At 39.7% G+C, this 19,769-nt stretch overlaps 1 protein-coding gene across 1 annotated transcript in view; it reads right to left on the bottom strand.

Annotated features, from left to right (window-relative positions):
- Nucleotides 1-18,072, bottom strand: part of AKAP11 (A-kinase anchoring protein 11) — a 47,236-nt gene extending 29,164 nt beyond the window's left edge. Inside the window, 3 exon segments of the mRNA XM_014551997.2 lie at nucleotides 421-537; nucleotides 5,437-5,546; nucleotides 17,935-18,072. Of these exon segments, the coding sequence (XP_014407483.2) occupies nucleotides 421-537; nucleotides 5,437-5,496 (177 nt within the window). The 5' untranslated portion in view covers nucleotides 5,497-5,546; nucleotides 17,935-18,072.
- Between the last annotated feature and the right edge of the window lie 1,697 nt (nucleotides 18,073-19,769).

The raw sequence follows: 19,769 nt of genomic DNA, 5'->3' as shown, positions 1-19,769 counted from the left end.
CATTGTTAAGTGGTAAATACCTAAATTTCAAAATAAATGTATCACTACTTTTTCATTTTGAATCAAAGCACTGAATTTAAACCACCAAGATAACAATATAAGAAATAAATACATATTTCATTTCAAAGGAGAAAATTTTAGTATTGAAGTCCCAATTTCTGAACATAGTAGAAATTCTCTAATACAGGGCTCTGTTTCCCAATGAGTGGTCGGTCATGCCTGTGCACTGAATTAAATGTGTTCATTATAATACACTAGGGCGATAAGGATAACGGATATTTAAACAGGTACTTCTCACACATGTATTAATATGCAGAGATTTTAGGCATTTTAAACAAAACAGACTACACAGTTCTACCAAGATACATGCAAATGCATTGTGCTGTATTAGGAAAGGGTAGAGAGAGAAGTATGCCCAACCTCAGTCAAATTGGCACGTTCATCCTGCTTTAAACAGTCCTCTGCTGATACACTGCATAGTTCCTTCTCACTCTGTAATAAAGACTTTACAGACTGGAACACATCTTCACTGAAGCTCTGAAAATAAAAGATATTCTTAATTTATTTGATTCTAAGACAAGGTAAAAGATCCTAGAGATAGATTAAATGGAGGGTCACTAACTCTCCAATGAATATTCACTGGACACCTTTTGATATAACAGAACTCAATTTAGCTGAGAGGAAGAAAGAACAAAAGGCTTATGCAGAGCTCACATGCTCAAAACACGCACACCACGGTCCAGGCATTCAAGCTGCCGGAAGATCACGAGGCCAGGTTCTCTTACTCTCACCCTGCTCTGAAACCTAACAGAGCACATACCTGATTTCCAAATCACTGGCAGAACAGAAGCCACCATCTATATAAGAAGATGATGTGGAAGCTTATAGCAAGGTACGCTGAGAACGTGACTGTTCTCATAGCAAACTGGAGATGAAAAAAAGAAAGAGATAGTAACCCAAAATGAGGCTTTTCAGGGGTCTTAAGGCAGCTATGTGATGAAAATGAGGGAAGGCACTTTAGATTCGGCAGAGAAGAATTTCACGAGTGCAAAGAAACTGAGGAAGGAAAAAGTTACAAGAAGAAATGAGTGTTACCGTTGGACATAAATAGAGTATTAATTTCTTTTTACCTTATTCTCCTTCTGCTGATATGTTAGCCTGCTCTTCTCTCAGAAACGCCCTTCCTCCCCAGTGTTCCCTGCAGAAACCCTACCCATCCCAAGACCTGTGAGGATTTTCCCACCCCTTAGTCATAATAAATCTCTTTCAAAGTTCCTACCGTACTGTTTGCTCATTAAGATCATTTAAGCTATATCACGATATATTACAATTACTGTTTTCAGATACATTTGGCTTTCCTACTGATTAAACAAAATTACTGAGGTTAGAGATTATCTTTTACTTATTTACCCAGATTTCAGTACCTCACATACCATATGAACTCAAGAAATGTCTGCTAATCTTAATAAATTAAAAATTTGTAGAAATCTTCATTCTAAGAGAAGAGATGCAAATATGAAATCAGAGTAATTATGAAAAGAAAAAGTAATGTTAAACCTGAACTTTCAACATGAATTCAAGATTCTTTAAACGTATGTACTACGTTTTTCCATTGACAGATCACAGAAGCAATGACCCTCAGCAACAATGAGCACACCCAACATCCAGATTTTGATTTCTAAATACCACTCACCAATTAAAAGAACTAGAACTCCTTGGAAAAACAGCTGGTTCCAGGAATGAGGCAGAAAAGTATGAAGTGTGGCTGGAACATCTTAGTGCAGACAAACAGGGTTATTTCATAAAAACACAGAAACCAGCTTGAAGGAATTCCTATTGGCCAAATTTGGGATAATCTGAGCATTAAAAGAATAAAAGTGATAATGGAGTGTAACAACTGAATTTTTTTTAAATTATGAGTCCATTATAAGAGACAGATAAGAGAGTAGCGGTTGGGAGAGAGTGCTTCTTTATATTAGAATACTGGCTAATAAATATGGACAGGATGGCAAAATTTGAAAATTCCATTTGTAACTCTCAGTGTAATTACTGATTTGGGAAAAGATCATCAATGTATCTTAATCCAGTAGGTTTAAAGCTATCAGGAAACAAGATACACTGCCTTGCAGCATCACCCTACAGATTACTTATTAATAGTATTAATTACAAAGGGATTATGTGTCTTTATATTGGAGATGTCTGGTGATTTCAACCTTAACCACCTGGTCAAACCTGGCCCTAACAATAAGCACCTTCTGATCTGACAAAGTGGAACGATCACAACATCATCTTTGAGGAGCTCCTTCTGAACCTAACCACAAGAGGAAACAAATGAATTCAGAATACAGGGATATTCTACAAGATAACTGGTACAGATCTTCCAAAAAAGATTTGCTGTCATGAGACAAGAATCTGGACCACTGATGAGGGAAAACTTTCCTTTAAAAAGAATGCCAGTTAATTATGTAAAAGAAATAATAAAATTAGGAAAACCACCACTGCATAACTTTCAGGAACTAACAGATTCAGGAAAGGGTCATTCATCAAGGGAAGCCAAAATATTAGATGCAAGTTGAAAAAATAAGATATTTGCACACTACCAAGTATTATCCCAAAAATTATATGCTAAATAAAAAACAGAATATATACTTTTTAAATGGAGAGTTCTGGCAGTTACTACCTTAATCAACTAACCAATTTTTGCATCATTAACCTTAGAAAAACCTGAAATTCTGTCCTTTCATCACCCTACAAAAAGTATTCTTGCTAAAAATGTTTAACCTGCATCTAATTTATGCCTTTACTCCTAACTTCTAGTTTACATGAAATAGAGAGGCGAGAAGAGTAAATTAACTAGCACTGTGAGAAAGCAGCCAGACAAATCCAGAATATAGAACATTGCACAAGAAACTGGCCTGGCCTAACCAAAAAGTCAGTCTTGAATTAAAAAAAAGAAAAAAAGGCGGGGGGGGGGGTACTCTTTCAGACCAAAAACATGTAAGTAAGTTGTCACCATCAAACACAACAGGAGCTACAACTGAATCCAAAGTGGGAGTGGGGCTGGGGGGGAGGGACTATAAAAGACATTTTAGGAGTAATAAAGGAAGTCTTAGTATGGCTGGGTATTAGATATAAGGGAATTATATTTAACTTTCTTGGATGTGATAATGGTATTATTGTTACGTGGGAGGATGTTGTCATTCCTGGGAGAAGCATGCTCCAGTGTTCGGGGGAAAGAGACATTAAGACAGTTAAGTGTCACGAGGATTTACTGTAGAGCACAGGAAACTCGTAATAACGAGAGCACAGTATCTCATAATAACCTATAATGGAAACGCATCTGAAGCTGTTAACCTGAATCTAACACAATACTGTAAATGAACTACAATACAGTTAAGAAAAAAAAAAGACCATTCATTAGCTTTTAAACGGTTCTGCCAAAAAGTGAATACATAGACACACATACACACACACACAAACAGTCACATAGAAAGAAGAAAAAATATTAACTGCTAAATATAGGTGATTGGTATGCAGGTTTATATGTGGATGTACTATGGTTTTAATTTTTCTATATGCTCAAAATTTTTCATAATAAAATGTTAGGGAAAAATCAATGGAGTAGGAAGTATAGCTCTTTCAGATTCTCATAATACTCGATTCTCAGTAAATATTCAATGTATCTGTACCTTTAATGCAAAGTAAAGTGAAAGCTAGAGAATTCAAGTATACCTTTCAATTTCCACATTAGCCAATAGGGAAGTCTTTGTCATTCAACTATACCAAGTAAAGGTATCAAAAGTGGTAATTAAGTGTATACATAACACACATACATATAACAAGTATATAATATTTAGATTCAGGGAGGCAGAGGGTATAGCTCAGTGGTAGAGCATGTATTTAGCAAGCACAAGATCCTGGGTTCATTCCCCAGAAGCTCCATTAAAAAAATAAACAGAACCTTATTACCACCCCCACCACAAAGTATACAGGGCTGTATGTCAATTATATCTCAATAAAACTAGAAGGAAAAAAATTTTTTTAAATAATTTAAAAAAATATTTAGATTCACATATTTTTTATCTAAAAGGGTTTCTAAGTATTTAATTCAAGTCAACTCTTTATCGTGTGCCTAATACAAATAATGTGCTGAGTAACAAAGACATTCAATTAATAGTATAAAGCTTCAGATGGAGCCTAACTCCTTATCTCAGGAATATACTGGTAAATTCTAGTCAAAGAGGCACACAGTGTAATGCCTGAAGAACAAAGTCATTAGCTCACTACTGTATTTTGTGCATATATATTTCTTAGTTCTAATTATTAATTTAAAGCAGTCAGTTTAAAGCTATGGGTCCCCTTGCTCATTTGAAAAAATGTGTAATATACTACAGTTTACAGAAAGGAGAAATACAGAGAAAATAGCTTTTATTGTACTCCTTTTTTTTCCAAATTAAAAAGTGGACTTACTAAGTCTAAAGGTACCTGAAAATACACGGGGTATATTACTTAAAAATGTAATTACCACCCTGTTTAAGTTTATTTTCTGTTTTCCAACCTTGTAGACACCTGTAGATTTGACAACCACTCTCACAGCGGTCAAACCCAAAGATCTCTGAAGGAGTGAGTAACTAAACGAAAAAGCAGGCCTAGAAGCTTGTCCGAACACTCGCGATTAGAAGTCAGAAAGAAGACCTGCAAAGGAGACAAGAGTCTTAAGAGAGAAGAGAGGAAAACAGCTGTAATGAAAGAAGTCAAAGAGCATCTTAACACGTGGGGACCTGTCAGCAGTGTCACACAACGCAGAAGACGAAGCCTAAAGAAAAAGGTTAGCAAAGATGCTAACCACCCTCCAGTATCTGTTCTCCCTTCCTTCAAGAAACACCCTCAAAGCTTTGGCAAAGACAAAAATGTCAAGAAATGAAAGGGTAACCTAATCATCTTAAGAGAGAAAAAGAGAGGAGGTTCTTCCTCAGACCAGAAAGCAGAAAGGTTCAAGAATCACATTTGATTTGCTCACTACTGCTTATCCACCCGATGCCCAGCACAGGGCCTGGCATATAAGCAGCACTCAGATTCCTACTTGCTGAGTGAGTGAATGAATGAATGGATGGCAATATTGTGGGGGCAAAGCTATATAAGAAAACGCACACCTGATACTTACATTGCTAAAAAGAGGACAGAAAAGTAATCGGCTGAGAAGAAATAAGGAAACAGCGTGGTCTTTGGGAAATAAAGTTCATTGTCTTCAGGATTCCATATCAGTATTTCAAATATGCTAATCTTTGCAATATTTTGTTACCAATTTCAATAATGAGATTCATTTTAAAACAAGAATACCATAGCATAGCTGCTTCACAAGACTTTGACTTAAAAAAAAAAGTCACCATTTTCATTAAAACTATCCCTAAAAAGAATCTAATACAGTGAACTTACTTTTCTGACAGATGCTCTAGTTTTCATGCGACTGTTTTTGAAAGTCTGGAAGGTCGCCATAACTATGTAGCTGTTGTAAGTAATCAATGAAGGGTTAATCCATAAAACACCTAAAGAAAAACAAGAAAAAGAAAATAATTTGTTAGTCTTAGTGATTCAGGCAAGCATTTTGTCCTAAAATAACTTCCTTACATTCAGTCACTAAAAAAATAAAATAAAATCATAAACAAAAATTCTCAGACATAAAAATTTACTAAGCAATCCATCATGGATATTTGAAAAATATGTGAATACTGGTATCTTAATGAGATAACCAAATTTTACAAAAATCTTGTTTGTAGGTAGCGGGGAGAGTATAGCTCAGTGGTAGAGCACCTGCTGAGAAGGCTTGGGGTGCTGGGTTCAATCCTGGGTACCTCCATTAAATAAATAAATAAACCTAATTACGCCCCCAAAATAAATATTATTTTAAAATCTTATTTTTAAGTTCAAAATTATTATGACATAGTTTACCCTTATCTAGTCAATTTCATTGCCATTTTTGTCATTACAAATTAGGAAAGACTTAAAAGCCTCATTAAGAAATATTTGGAAAATCTTTTAATGTCTAAAACAAAGAATTTTACTAAAGGAATCCCAGCCTTCATGGCTCCTGAAAGTCACGCTATTCCTACAACAACTGTGAATGCGCTCGGCATTTTATTTCTTGGACAGAAAGGTTTGACAATATACAAATGAGAATATGAAATCTGTATATATCAAATAATATCAGATAAAAAGAAATGTCTTATATAGGAATCTTAACGGCATCCCAATAACTAAGTTCAAAAATTACCTAGTTGTGGTTTTCAAGACATTTGGTTAATATAAATTTACACGATTAAGAGATTTATATGCAAAACCAAACTTCAACCTAGTCCCCAGCAGAACTGTAAAAAAAACTAAATTTTAGTGGAGCTGTAATTTTATACTCTTTCACTACAGAGATAAAACTGAAGTATGTGTGCACATGCATACATGCACCTCCCTTCAGAGATTTCTAGATTCTATTTTAGACAAAGAATTATAACGATATTCTATTCTTAAATCCTAATGGTCTCTTTAACAATAAAATCTGATTAATAATTGCACTCGAAGGGGCTGTCAGAAAGGCCAAGGAGGCCCCCACAGCACAGGAGAGAGATTAACAGACCAGGATGCAGACGAGTATCCTGCATGTCCCCGCTGTACCTCTCATTAGCTTTACCTCCCCTGAGTAAACTGCCGTATCTCTGGATCTGTTTCCTCCATGCATATTACCTCGATGTATACTACCCTACTTACTGGACAAGTTTATTTTAAGAATCAAATGGAAAATAATCTATAGAAGGCACTTTGGGAATTATAAAATATAGGTAAAAGAAAAATTAAAATATTTACTTATGGACCAAAATGATCAAGAGGACCAAAACTCGAAAAAGAAGATGTAAATATAAAGGTTTATGGGACCAAAGCAAGAAAATAATCCTTGTCTTTGTCGCAGGCCAACTCACTCTCCTTTTTTTTCCCACTATGTTCTCTTCAATTGCCAGAAACCCTCAGAGGCAAGTGGACCTGCTTCAAACTTCACATAAAATATATAAAATATAGGGGACAACACAAGGGTTTCAGAGAAGTGAAACTCTCCAACTCATCTCCTGAGTAAACCGGCACCACCTTTCTGGAGGGCAATTCTGCAGTGCGTTTCCAAACCCTGAAAATATTCCTACCCGATGATACAACAGTTCTCCTTCTGGGAATTCATCAAAGGAGACGATGCTCCTGGAGCAGCTAGGGTTCTAAGAGAGCTTGCAACGCACCAAGTGCTGTGCTGAGAGATTTCCATGCACATCCCACACACAATCCTTCGGACCGACAGAGGCGCACCCCCATTCTACAAGGAGAAATACGGAGGCAAGGGGAAATTAACAGTTCACCAGGCCACACAGTAAGCAGTAGAGAGCTGAGATGCAAATCCCAAATCTTCGCACTTCAGCCCCCAGGCTCTCACCCTCATCTCCTGCGTAATAAAGATGTGAAAAGCTGTTCATCACACTTTATAGTAGAGAGAAATGAGGAGTGCTCCAGATTCCAGAAACAGGAGAGCAACTGCAGAACCCAGACTAATTCCCACGATGACACAACACAGTGTGGAAGGACGGAGGACCCGCACAGAGCATCCTTACTTCCTCTGACTCCTAACCTTGTCTGCAAGGGCGGGTTGGGAAAAGAGGTGGGAAACAGCAGTAACCTTCGCAGCTGCTGCTGAAGTCAATATGAGCAAAGGTGAAACATGGACTCACTGGAGGCTTTACAAGGGAAGAAACTGACCACTACCTCATGGGTACCTCATGGGAAGGGGGCGGTGCGACAGGTCAAGCGCCTGAGGGAAGAAACAGTTACAAGTAGGGAGGGGAGGCTGGAGGCTCTGAGGCAACAGCCTGCATTTCACACCTTGAACTACCCCAGTTCATCACCTGTAATACTTCTCAACAGCGGACCTAAACAGTACTCCCTTTTCAAGGCTGAGTACTAAAGAATCCAGTATGGACCTATGAAGAATCATTAAACGTGCACACATACACACACACATACACACACACACACACACAAGAAATACACTAAAGAAAGGAAAAAAAGTCCAGATAAATATAATCACACCACCCAAGATGCATATTGTCCAGTTTTAGCATAGTACCTGAGAATTCATACTCCTAAAAAAGAAACTAAATTTAATTCCACATTTACACTCTGCTTCATTGAAGAAAAATACAAAGGAGATGAATCTTACTCCATCACTTTGTGTTTAACCTAAAACATAAACAAAATATTATCTCATAAAGAAAAAAAAATCAGAGAATATCTACGTAACAGTCTACAAAAGTGAATCTGACATGAGATGGTGTGACTCACAGTTCTGGTAAAGCAAAGAAACAAAAATCATCTTTGGAAAAGATACAAAGACAGGTGGGGGCTGAAAGTAGCAGAGCAGGGTTTTGCCACCATCTTTTACAATTAGAAGGAATGTAGTTTTAGACAGATTTCACAAAAGGAGCAAAAATGCAGTATTTTCTCCAGAACACCTTTATGATACAATAATAAACTTTTCATTTAATGTTTTTTTGTTTGTTTGTTTTGTGTCCTATTCTGGGTGAATAAACAAGAGTCCTAAACAGGGTATAAGTAAGTATGTTTCTCTACAGTCAAATAATTAAAGTGAACCTGGATAATTTTTTACAAAGCAGATCATACACAAGAAAGTACCAACAGACAAGGCCACCAACTGAAAAGTAAGCTGCTAGAGCTCAGGAAAGCCACAGGATATAAAAACAATACCATGAAATAAATTAAACCCCCTGAGAAGCTGCAAGAGAATAGGACAGATATTGCTGAAAAACTGGAACCAAGAAAGTTTTAAGAAATGTCGCAGAATATAAAAGACGACAAATGAAAGCTGGAGAAACAAGTATTATAAAGAGTACAGAGAACAGGTATCGGACACTTGGAATAAATGACACTGATCCTTTGATCCTACGGTTTCACTTCTTAAAATTTATCCTACATAAGTACTTCCACAAAATTTGTGAAGACATATGTGAAAGAATAGTCACTAAAACAAAAAAGGATGAAAAAAACAAAAATAATCTACAAGTCCATCAATTCAAATAAATTATAATACATTCACGTGACTATCACCCCGCTGCTGGAAAGAGTCAGAGCAATACATACTGATGTGACAGCGTGTCTACAGTATATTAAGGGGAAAAGCAAATTATGGAACAGTGTAAACAGTATGCCCTCTACTTGTGATTTTAAAAAAAGAATTATATATACACACAATTCCAACATGCATGTATGTGTGTGTTCGTACACGCCAAGGAAATACTATGATGGATACAGACTAAACTCATGACAGTGGCGACTCATGTGACAACTAGGATTTTTTTTAATGTCATAAAATGTCAAATATCTACAACATGGAAAGACGATAGATTATTAGATAAAATAAGGCAGGTCCCAGCATGTTCACATTATCCCATTTTATGTAAAATCTATATTAATACGTGTGTGTATTTATATATGCAAATATGAAAGAGAACATATACCAGATGTGTACAAACACTGGTTTTATCTGGGTAGATGCAGTTCTGTGTGTTTTATCTTCTAGATGTGCATAAATTCTTTTATAATAAGAAAAATATTTCAAAAGTCCTTCTTCCTCTCCTCTGGCCTAAGAAATGTTCAAGTCAGCATCATCTCTTTCTTGACCTTTTTAATACCATGAGTTAACCAAGCCAAGGAGTCTCTGAAACACCTTCCTGGTCTGCTGTCAATGATACTGTTCTATCCTGACCCTATTCCTACTGCACTAGTTCTCAAACTTCAGTGCTTGCACAGATCAGCTTCTCTCTAATTCCCCCTCTCAACAAGATCCAAATTCAGGAAGTCTACGTGGAACCTAGAAACTGGTACCTTTAATAAGTCCCCTATGTGATTTCTGATTGAGAAACACCTGTCTGTCTCTTTAGTCATTACATTTGCCTCCTTCCCCAAATTCTTTCAAAGCTTATTACTCAAAGACTAATATTTCTAACTTCCTCTTTGGTACTCATTCTATTTAGTTTTCCAAGGATATTTTATTTCTACCTCTGGTTTAACTATGCAAATAACTCCCTAATATATACCTCCAGTTCAGTTCTTGCACCTGAGCATCAATTCCTTGTATCCAATTTTTTATTAGCTACTTCCAAATAAATATTCCAGTTACTCTGAAATTAGAATGTTCAAAAATTGAATAAAAATTTCTCTCTAAACAATCTCCTCCTGTTTTCTTCGTATCAGTAGCAGCCAGAAAACCAACCAAGCCAGTAGGTCACGCTGGAAAATGGCCTTTCTCTCAATCACTACTGACAACCGTATCTAGTCAACCACCACATCCTAACCCATCCTCCTCCCCAACCCCCTCAGATGTGCCCTCTCTTCTGTCAGCTGAACTGCTACTTACTCTTCATGCATCAGTTCAAGGACCTCTCTCCTTAAGAAAGGCTTGGATCATATCCTTTATCCCTCCTTGCCCAAGCAGCAGCCACCTCCTTTATGCTCCCAAAGTGGTTTGGCCTTTACTCCTTTGACGCCATTATCTGCATGCTTCTTTGCTTTTGCAAGTTTTGAAGACAAAAGTGTTTTATTGTATTTGTAAGCATTCAAACATCTGCTGAATACATAAAAAGCAGTTCTTTTTAAAGAGCAAAATAACAGTAAACATTCAAATATCTGCTGAATAAATAAAAAGCAGTTCTTTTTAAAGAGCAAAGTATAACTTTAAATAATGAAATGGACACCTCCACATTTAGTGAATTATTTGTGAAAGTGTAATTAAAATTTTCCAATAATTTCCAGTTTTATAGTATTTGGGAACATATTTATCATAAATGCTCCAAAAACACATTTTTGCCAAGTCCCAAATGGCCAGGTGTTAAAAATAAATATTCTGCTGAATATAAATACGACAAAACAGGGAAAAATAAAGGATATCTTAGTTTTCAAACATCAGACAACAGACAGTGCAAGACTGTGTTCCCTGAGAGAAGAGAAACACTTTCAGGTCATGACACAAGGAGAGGGAAGTAAGTGGTTTGGCAGTCTTACCAAGTTGCAGAGACAGAGATCAGAGTTCGGGAAAGCAGAGGTGGCTAGGATTTGCAAGGCAGAGTACTGGAGGGAGGGCTCCGAAAGAGAGCCTTAGAGATCTGCAGGTGAGTTCCCCAGGCTCCCTGACTGAATACCCATCAGTGCTGAGTTGTCTGAGGTCGGGGGCATAACTACCAGAGAATAGTGGGTCAGACAAAACCTGGAGCCAGACAGGGCCTGGAATAGGCTGCACTCCCACCAACCAGAGTGGAAACACTTTGTAATGTATCAGGCAAAGGATAGACTCCTCGGAAGGAAATCGCCTTGTTAGGGCACTAAGTCGGCACTACAGCTAAAGGCTGTTCTGGACTTACTCTAACAAAGCATAAAGGAAAGCCTCAGAACAATCCAACAGATGCCAAATAACCTAACTGTAGACCCCCTAACTGAACCCAACACTCTTAAAAAATACAACAAAATTAAGCAAGTAACAGCATAAAACTCAATGGCTGGCACACAATCCAAAACTACCAGGTATACAACAGAGAAAAATATGACCCATGAGGAGGAGAAAAAGTCATTAAGTGCAGACCTAGAAATGACGGAGATGATGGAATGAACAGAAAAAATGTTAAAACTGTATTACGAACGTGCTCCATACACTCAAGAGGAGAGAGGAAAACATGATCATGGTAAGGAGAGAAACAGAAGATGGAAAAGACCCAAATTGAACTTCTGGAAATGAAAGTTAAATACATACCAGATGCAATTAACAGCAGATTAGATACTGTTAAGAGGAAAGTTCAGTGAATTTAAAGACAGAGCAACAGAAACCATCCAACATGCTGCACCAAGAAACTTAAACACAAGCAAAGCAGTGTCAATGACTAACTAAGAAAGGTGAATAACTGGAGTCCCAAAGTACGTGGGGGGGAGGTGGGCAATGTATGAAGACAAAATGGCTCAGAATTTCCCAAAGCTGATGAAAACCATAAACTGACAAGGAAGATCAACAAAGCCTCAGGAAAATAAACATGAGGAAGACCACACCCGTACACATCAGAACCAAATTCCTGAAACCTAGTGACAGAGAAAAATCTCAAAAGCAACCAGAGAGGAAAGTACCCATTATATCCAGAGGAACAAAGACAGCAAACTTGTCAGAAACTATGTCAAACCATAAAATACGACAATGGAGCAACATCTAAAAAAATTGTCAACCCAGATATCCACACCCAGTGAAAATATCTTCCAAAAATTAAGGCAAAATAAATTGATTAGAATTAAAAAAAAAAAACTGTGAGAATTCATCACCAGCCAACCATCACTAGAACCACTGTTTAAAAAAAATAATTTCTTCAGGCAAAAGAAAAAAAAAAAAAGAAATACTAGATGGAAATCTGGATCTAAACGAAGGGTAATATCTGAAAGGGTCAATATGAGGGTAATATAAACAATGTTTTCTCCGTTTTTATTCCCTTAAAAATAACTAAACTGAAAATAATAGCATGTTATGGGGTTTACAACATCCATGGAAATAAAATGAATGACAAAATAACACACAGTACGATGGAGGTGGGCTGGAGTTGAAAAAATACTGTTCCAGACACTATACAAGAAGCAATACTGATTAAGTTACATTGAAAACCCTAGGGCAACCATGAAAAACAAAATAACAGAATAACACAGCAGAGTAACAGCAGTGTAACAGGGATGAGACCCTCTTTTTGCAGGTAAGGAAGCTGAGGCTCATCTTTACAGGCCAGCTATAAGCATGCAATTAAATAATACATTTAAAAAACAGTACCCAATATAAAAGAAACTGAAATGCTAACTTCTTCCTTGGGTACAGACCTGCCGTTTGACTTATAAAATCTAAAAATATCACAGCTATCAGTTACTATTTTGTTTTGTCCTTCAACGCAATAATCATGTAAAAAAGATGTGCGTGTAGCATCCACTAAGATATAAGTACTTCTCTATCTGTATGCCAACAATAAACACAACATTAAAAAAAAAAAAAGGCCTAAAATATCGAGGCTGTGCTTTCCATGTGAATATGCTTCCTGGAAGATAGAGTAATAATGGCCTTAACCTTATGCATAACCCCATCTACAAGATTATTTTTAACAAAAAACATGTTCAGAATTTTAACTCAGGAACATATTTCTCTTTATCAGTAACATCTGTGACGCCATGGCTCTCAGAATATATTGCTGAAAAGGCATTTAAGCAGCTCTTGCAAAAAGTAATAAGGCTCTACCCTAAGCTGCCAGTAGCAGGAATGAGTGAACAGATCTGCTTTGCAGATGCACCAGTGCATGGCACATAGAAGGGACTTTAAAAGCCCGTGCAGAATCTGTTAACCGACAGCATACAGGAGGCATAAGAAAAAAGAGTATCAAAGATAATTTTAAGGTTTCAAGCTTAGGGAGCTGGAAGAAAAATGTAGCCTCTGCCAATTACAGGGTACCTGGAAGACAGCATTTTATGTCAACTTAATAGCCAAAGGGCATGTAAAAAATACACACTTAGTTGGGGTGGTCAGAGCTAGAGATGCTGCTCGAGGAATCATCTGCCCATACGGAGCTTGAAAGCTGATCCTAGAGACTGGGAAAAAAACAGAGGATCAAGAGAGGATCTAAGAGGACAACCATGATAAAGGGCTCCCGGGCAAGTGAGCAAAGAACTGCAAATAAGCAGCAGTCTGAAAAGCAGGCCAGGTAAAGGTTTAGGAGAATTTACTGTTGCTGAAGTCAAGAAATAGTTTTAAGCATGGGGTGTTCAGCACTAGACTTCCAAACTCCTGAGGGCAGGAATGGTATTCTCCCTTCCCTGTAGGCTCCCACAGAAACTGCCACCCTGTACACACTCCACAGTAGTAATACCACCCCCATATAGTGTGCCAGTTGGGCATTGCTTAGTTGCTATTAAACAGAATTCACATTTCTCACAACGTAAGTTGCTGTTATTATACCCATTTTACATATAAGGAAACTGAGGCACAAAACATTAACATAATTGCCCTCGCACACCTAGGAGAATCTGTCCCAAGAGACCATGGCTGAGGGCAAGTTCAGTGCAGCACTAGAGGAAAAATACAAACTGCAGGATGCTAAAGCACACCGGAAGCACCCACCACTTCCTCCCTGCTCACACCCCCTTTATTAGAGGACTTCTGGTACCTCGTCTGAAAAAGTACAAACTGTGAGACACACCTAAGTCCCCTTCCCATCCGTTTTCCCATCCCCATGTTCTCCCACCCCCTCAGCCAACTGGACCAGAAGTAGATACCTGACCAACTGGATTAACTCTCTAGAAACTCAAAATTAAAATATGGAGATGTTTGTTGAGAATCCTGCTACAAAATCAAAATGAGTCTTGTGTTTGCACCACAGCAAACCAAAGTTTCATGCAAACCAAAGGTATGGGGAAACAGAAACGAGAGCTTTAAAGAGAGCCAATCTGAAAGAATTGGAAACAGACATTACAGAGTAACAGAGACAGAAGCCAATGTCATGTGCTCCCTGAGAAAAACTGGCAGAGTAAACGGCCTGAAGATGTTCTGGATCCCAGGATGCTGAGCTGGACTTCAGAAGCAGTCCTGCAACTGTATGACAAATGCCCTTTTCAAATAAGTTCATTCCAGTGGTTTCTGTTCCTTGCAGCCAAATAATGCTCAAGCCATTAAAAGAGGTCAAAGAGAAAAGAAAAAACAAAAACAAAACAAACCCTGAGTAAGCAGTTACTACGTGCTTCATGATAATCTGAAGTTAAGTCTCTGTCGTGTCAGGATTGAAGAAGAGATTCAATACTATCAGTGAACAGATTGCCAGACTCCCAAACTCTACACTGTACCTCATTTTCATTCAAGTAACATCCAATCTGTTCCAAATCACTATGCCATTTATCTTTTTTTCCCCATGAAACATTTTCAGATTAACCCAAAAATGTTGACTTCTCTCCTTTTATCCTGCCCAGTGTCTAACCCATACATTTCACATGCCTATATGCTAGTAAATATTTTAGAATAAAATAAACTCTTACATATAAAGATGAGTGGCAGAAAGAAGATACTTGGATCTGTTTGCCCTGTTTTTAAACTGATAAAGTATTTTTCTTTCCCTCCCTTCCTTTACCAGTTTATACCCTTAACTCAAGCCCAGGCTAGCTTACATCTTTTCCTGACCTGTCCCACTGCTCCTTCCCTCCAAACGGTTGACTTTACTACTATAATGCAGGCCACTTCACAGAAGAACAAATTCAGCTTGCCTAAATAATTATCCTACCCAAAGTGACTCCAACTACTTTTCAAAGGCAAAACGAAGCAACTATCTACATCCTAAAGATCTGAAACCCTCGCCAAAAGGTGATAAAGGTTAGCAAAAAATCCTGGTTTTCTATCCCTGAAATTCAGCTTGCCAAGATCGAATGGCAAGGAATTTTTTAAAAATCTATGCAAGTTTCTTCTGCCCATTCTCAAAAAGACTGCCTAACTTATCCACATCTTCTCCAAGTATACACAGAACTCCACTGCGTATTTACAACTGGAAATTTCCCTAAGAATAACCTAAAATGCATGGTTTGATTTGGTTTGATTTACTTTTCCAGACAGTTAAGTTCTTGGAATTTTGTAATTTTTAATTTTAAAAAATTATATAAAAAAAAAAGACCTTAAATGTACTATCCTTCTTCTAGCCTTGAAAGGCGAAGAAAGACTTCTTCCAGCTCCAGACTTATCCCAGGAGTTCAGAAGCTAAAGAATTTCTCACTGTGGTTCAGGGTCTTCACAAGTCCCATATTCTGAACAACGGGGTAGTATCATTAGCCTAGAAGTAAACCACTAGGCCCTTATTAATAATGCAGCTGTGTGGGTACAGACACTAATCGCTAGTTACCAGCTATGCTTGGAAATCCATTTGTTCTGACTTCCTTACATTCTCTGATATCTTACAGACTGCTGTTACTCACACCTACCACTACGAGTGAAATTCACTGGCAACTCTTGGGTCATTTCTGCCAACAAGACCATAAAAATGCATGAATAACCAAGGTACTACTTGAAAAATGTGACTGTGTATATTTAAACACATTCATTTAAATGGTACTATTTTAACTGACACTGTTTGGGCTGGAAACTGGGCTGCCATTTACTCTAAAATCATAAACAAGATACTAAAATCATCTTTGCAGTGCTGAGTACCCTATATTTTCTGAGTAATCCATGTTTTCTATTTCGAGACATATCAAAATTAGTATCTATGAATATTAACATCCCTAACAAGGTGGAAAGAAGCTAAGGAAAGCTTACAAGTTTTGCAAGGGACTGAATAATTATAAAGCTGAAAATAACCAGAATTTTTAATTCCAGTCTGCACTAAGGCCATTAGAAATGTGTCTCAGCAGCATTTCTCACCCTGAGATTTCCTTCACATCTTAAGCTAAACCACCTCCAGTTTAATAAGGTTTCAGAGGAGGGGGGAAAACAGAATGGCTCCCACGTCATACCACTGTGGTGGTTTAGATTCTACTGCCATCGTCATTTTGCCAACGTTTTTAACACTTTGGTCACATCGACTTGTTTTTTATAAAGCAGTTTAGGTGCCTGGAATAATAGGAGTATACTCCATCCGTTTGGAATACGGATGGCCAGCATTTATGCCATTTAACAGCCTTGGAGCCAATCTGACAGCGAATCCAAATATCAACACTCCGTGGAGCTGCTTGACGCTTTCCGTTTCTGTCACAAGATTTGGGCTGTGCCTGGTTCCAGGGCTCAAGGGTTCTGACAGTGAAGGATGCTGTTCGGGGACAAAGTGCAACGTCCTCCTCCTGCATATGCTCCAGTGCGCGCACCACGAACACAAACTAAGCACACGCACCAGTACGCACCGAAGGGCCCCGGCTCTGAAGACCTCCCTGGGGATGGAAACTGAGCTTGTCATTCAAAGGGGCTGCTGCTCCGCCGCCACACTCGGACCCCAGGAAGACCCGTCTCGAGCCCGAGGACACCCCTCCCCCCAACCAGCCCGGTGCTTTGGGCTTCCTCCCTCCACCCCGCTCCTCCCGCCCTCCTCCCACCGCTGTGCGAAGGCGCAGCTCCTGGCAGCCCTGAAGTCAGAGCAGGGACTGCGGGCAGGCGGAGGGGCTGCGGCGTCCGAGCCGGGCCGCTCCATCCACCGCGGACCCACTCCCCCGCCGCCTCCCCGGCCAACAGCGCTGCTCACACCGCGGGCGGGTTCGCGCCCGGCTCACCTGGGGGCCGCAGCCTCCGCAGCTCACAGGCATGTCACCGGCCCGCAACGACCAGCTGCGCGAGCTGCCGAGCAGGCGGGCGACCCCACCCGCAGCGGCCCCCAGCCCCTCCCCCCCCCTCCCCGCCCCGCGGCCCGCCCCCGCCCTGCCCACCCCCGGCTTCCGCCGCTGCAGCTCCAGCCCGCAACACCTCCTAGTCCTCACGCCTCCCACTCACTCTCGCGAGAGGGTGGCGTGCCTCTCGCGAGAAGAACTCGGCAACCAAGCCCGCGCAAAAGTGGGTGGGCTTTTAAAAAAGGAAAGAAGGAACAGGAAAAACCTTCCCACGTGCTCCGGGGCAGCTAGCCGAACGGCCCCGCGCATCACGTGACCACGTCCAGCGGCCTCTCCATTGGCCAGAATCCGCTCAACCGTGGGAGCTTTAAACTCGAGGCTGACCTACGAACCTGCGGCTGACGTCCTGCGCGCTTCCTGGTCCGTTACCTTGGAAACCGTTTAACCCTTTCCTCTGGCAAAATACCCAAGTCTTTCTTGGCTTGCTCCGCAGGTTTGGTTTCAGGCCCTACCTCCTTTTCTTAGACCCCTCGGTCTTACCGCCTGGGGTCAGCTGGGCTCCTTCCTTGCTCCAGGCTAGCTGTGCCTGCGTCTGTTTCCCGGGGCCCTTCTCAAAGCGGCAGCCCCACCAGATGTGCCGGCCCTTGTAGGGCTCATCCTTTCGGGGGTGGCTCCGCCCATTCTCCCCAGCATCTCTAGGGAGGACCACTCACAGCGCACCAGCCCAAAGGCCCTATCCTAACCTCAACAATTAGCATCAAGGGATCTCCGGGCCCTAGTGCTCACCCTTAGGTTGTTACGTGGTGTCGGAGTCGGGAAGTAAAGCATTGGTCACTGACAAACCAAAGCCCTAGATGAAAAGCTAATATTTAATTATTTAAATTTAGAATCGGAAGGACTAGTCTAGTGAAGTTGCAGCCTCCTCGAAGACACCCGTTCCTCATGGGTGGAAATACCTAATAGATGAGAAAGACATTTTTTAAAGTGTATCCTTATTAGGAGTTTTGCCCTACTTGGGAGAGAGGGGCAGGGAAGAAAGGGTACATTCGTATGGTCATTTCTTAATTTAACAAATTTTTGTTGAGCTCTTACCTATGTTAGACACTACTCCAGGCTCTCGATTGAGCAGCCTCGAAGACAGATGAACCTAGGTTCTAGGGAGTTTATGAGGAGGAGGGGAGAAAAATATCTTGTTTGTGTTAAGGTCTATGCAGAAGAAATACAAAGAATGATGTGATGGTGATTGCAGTTGGGTGTCCACTTGAGGGATGGTCCTTTTGAGGAGGAGACATTTAAGCAGTGGTTTGCATAATAAGCACGCATATATCAGAGGGAAGAGCATTCCAGGCAAAGGAAACAGCTAATTCAAAGGGCCCTAAATTGGGTTTGAGGGGGAAGGTTTGAGGAAGTATGAGGAAATAAGTTTAGAGATGTAAACAAGGATGGGTTAGATCCTGTAGGGCTTTTTAAAGCCAGTAAAGGAATTAGGGAGTTTATTCTGAGTGCAGTGGAAAGTACTGGAGAGTTTTAAATAGGGGAGAGACATCTAAGGTTTAATTTTTTTTTTAAGCTCCTCCCTGCAGAGAATGGATCTTAAGGAGGCCGCAGAGGAAGCAGGGAGAGTAGGATACTTATAATCTATGTAAAAGAGAAGCCCGAAAATTTTAATTTCCAATGACCTTGACATTCCTATTCTAAAATCCATTAGGTCAGAGTCCTGGTTCTGTGTGCTGCCTTTTGTTTAAAAACATCTAGATACTCTTCAGTTACTGCTGTTGAATTACATTAGGGGAAATAAATGAGAAATTTTGTTCCTTGGGAAAACGAATGGCCCAAAAGGAAAGTCACCTTTGATTTTTTTTTTTTTCCCCTTCATTTACAACACACAGATAACCACCCTTTGCTGTCAAGAAGTCAGTTCTAGGAAAAAACAACATAAAATGATGTTCAATGCAGATATTATTTCTAAGTACAAGATTTGAAAAGATAGAGGTCGAAGGCTAGAAAATGGAGCTGTTTCACTAAGTGAAACAAATCAGGAGACTTGAGTTCCAACTGGAAGAACTCATTAACTGGTGACTCAACCAAATCAAGGTACCTTATCATCCCTGAGTCTCACCTTCCTCATACATAAAACAAGGCAATTGAACTAGCCTATGCCCAAAGTGGTTAAGCCTGAATTACACTTTGTCATGCACATGCCAGCAAGACAGAAGCTGGAAAGGGAAATGGAATGAATTTTTATAAAAACCTAACAGAGTCAGCATCACAAGACAAGTGAACTTGGGAGAGCTCGTGGGCGCGTGCGTACACACACTCACACACACACACCACAACTGAGGAACCATGACACTGATTAATGCAGATGCCAGGAA

Source organism: Camelus ferus, chromosome 14 (genome assembly GCF_009834535.1).
Source record: "Camelus ferus isolate YT-003-E chromosome 14, BCGSAC_Cfer_1.0, whole genome shotgun sequence".
Taxonomy (NCBI): Eukaryota; Metazoa; Chordata; class Mammalia; order Artiodactyla; family Camelidae; genus Camelus; species Camelus ferus.
Note: the sequence above shows the minus strand (reverse complement) of the source record. Positions and strands in the feature narration are given on the sequence as shown.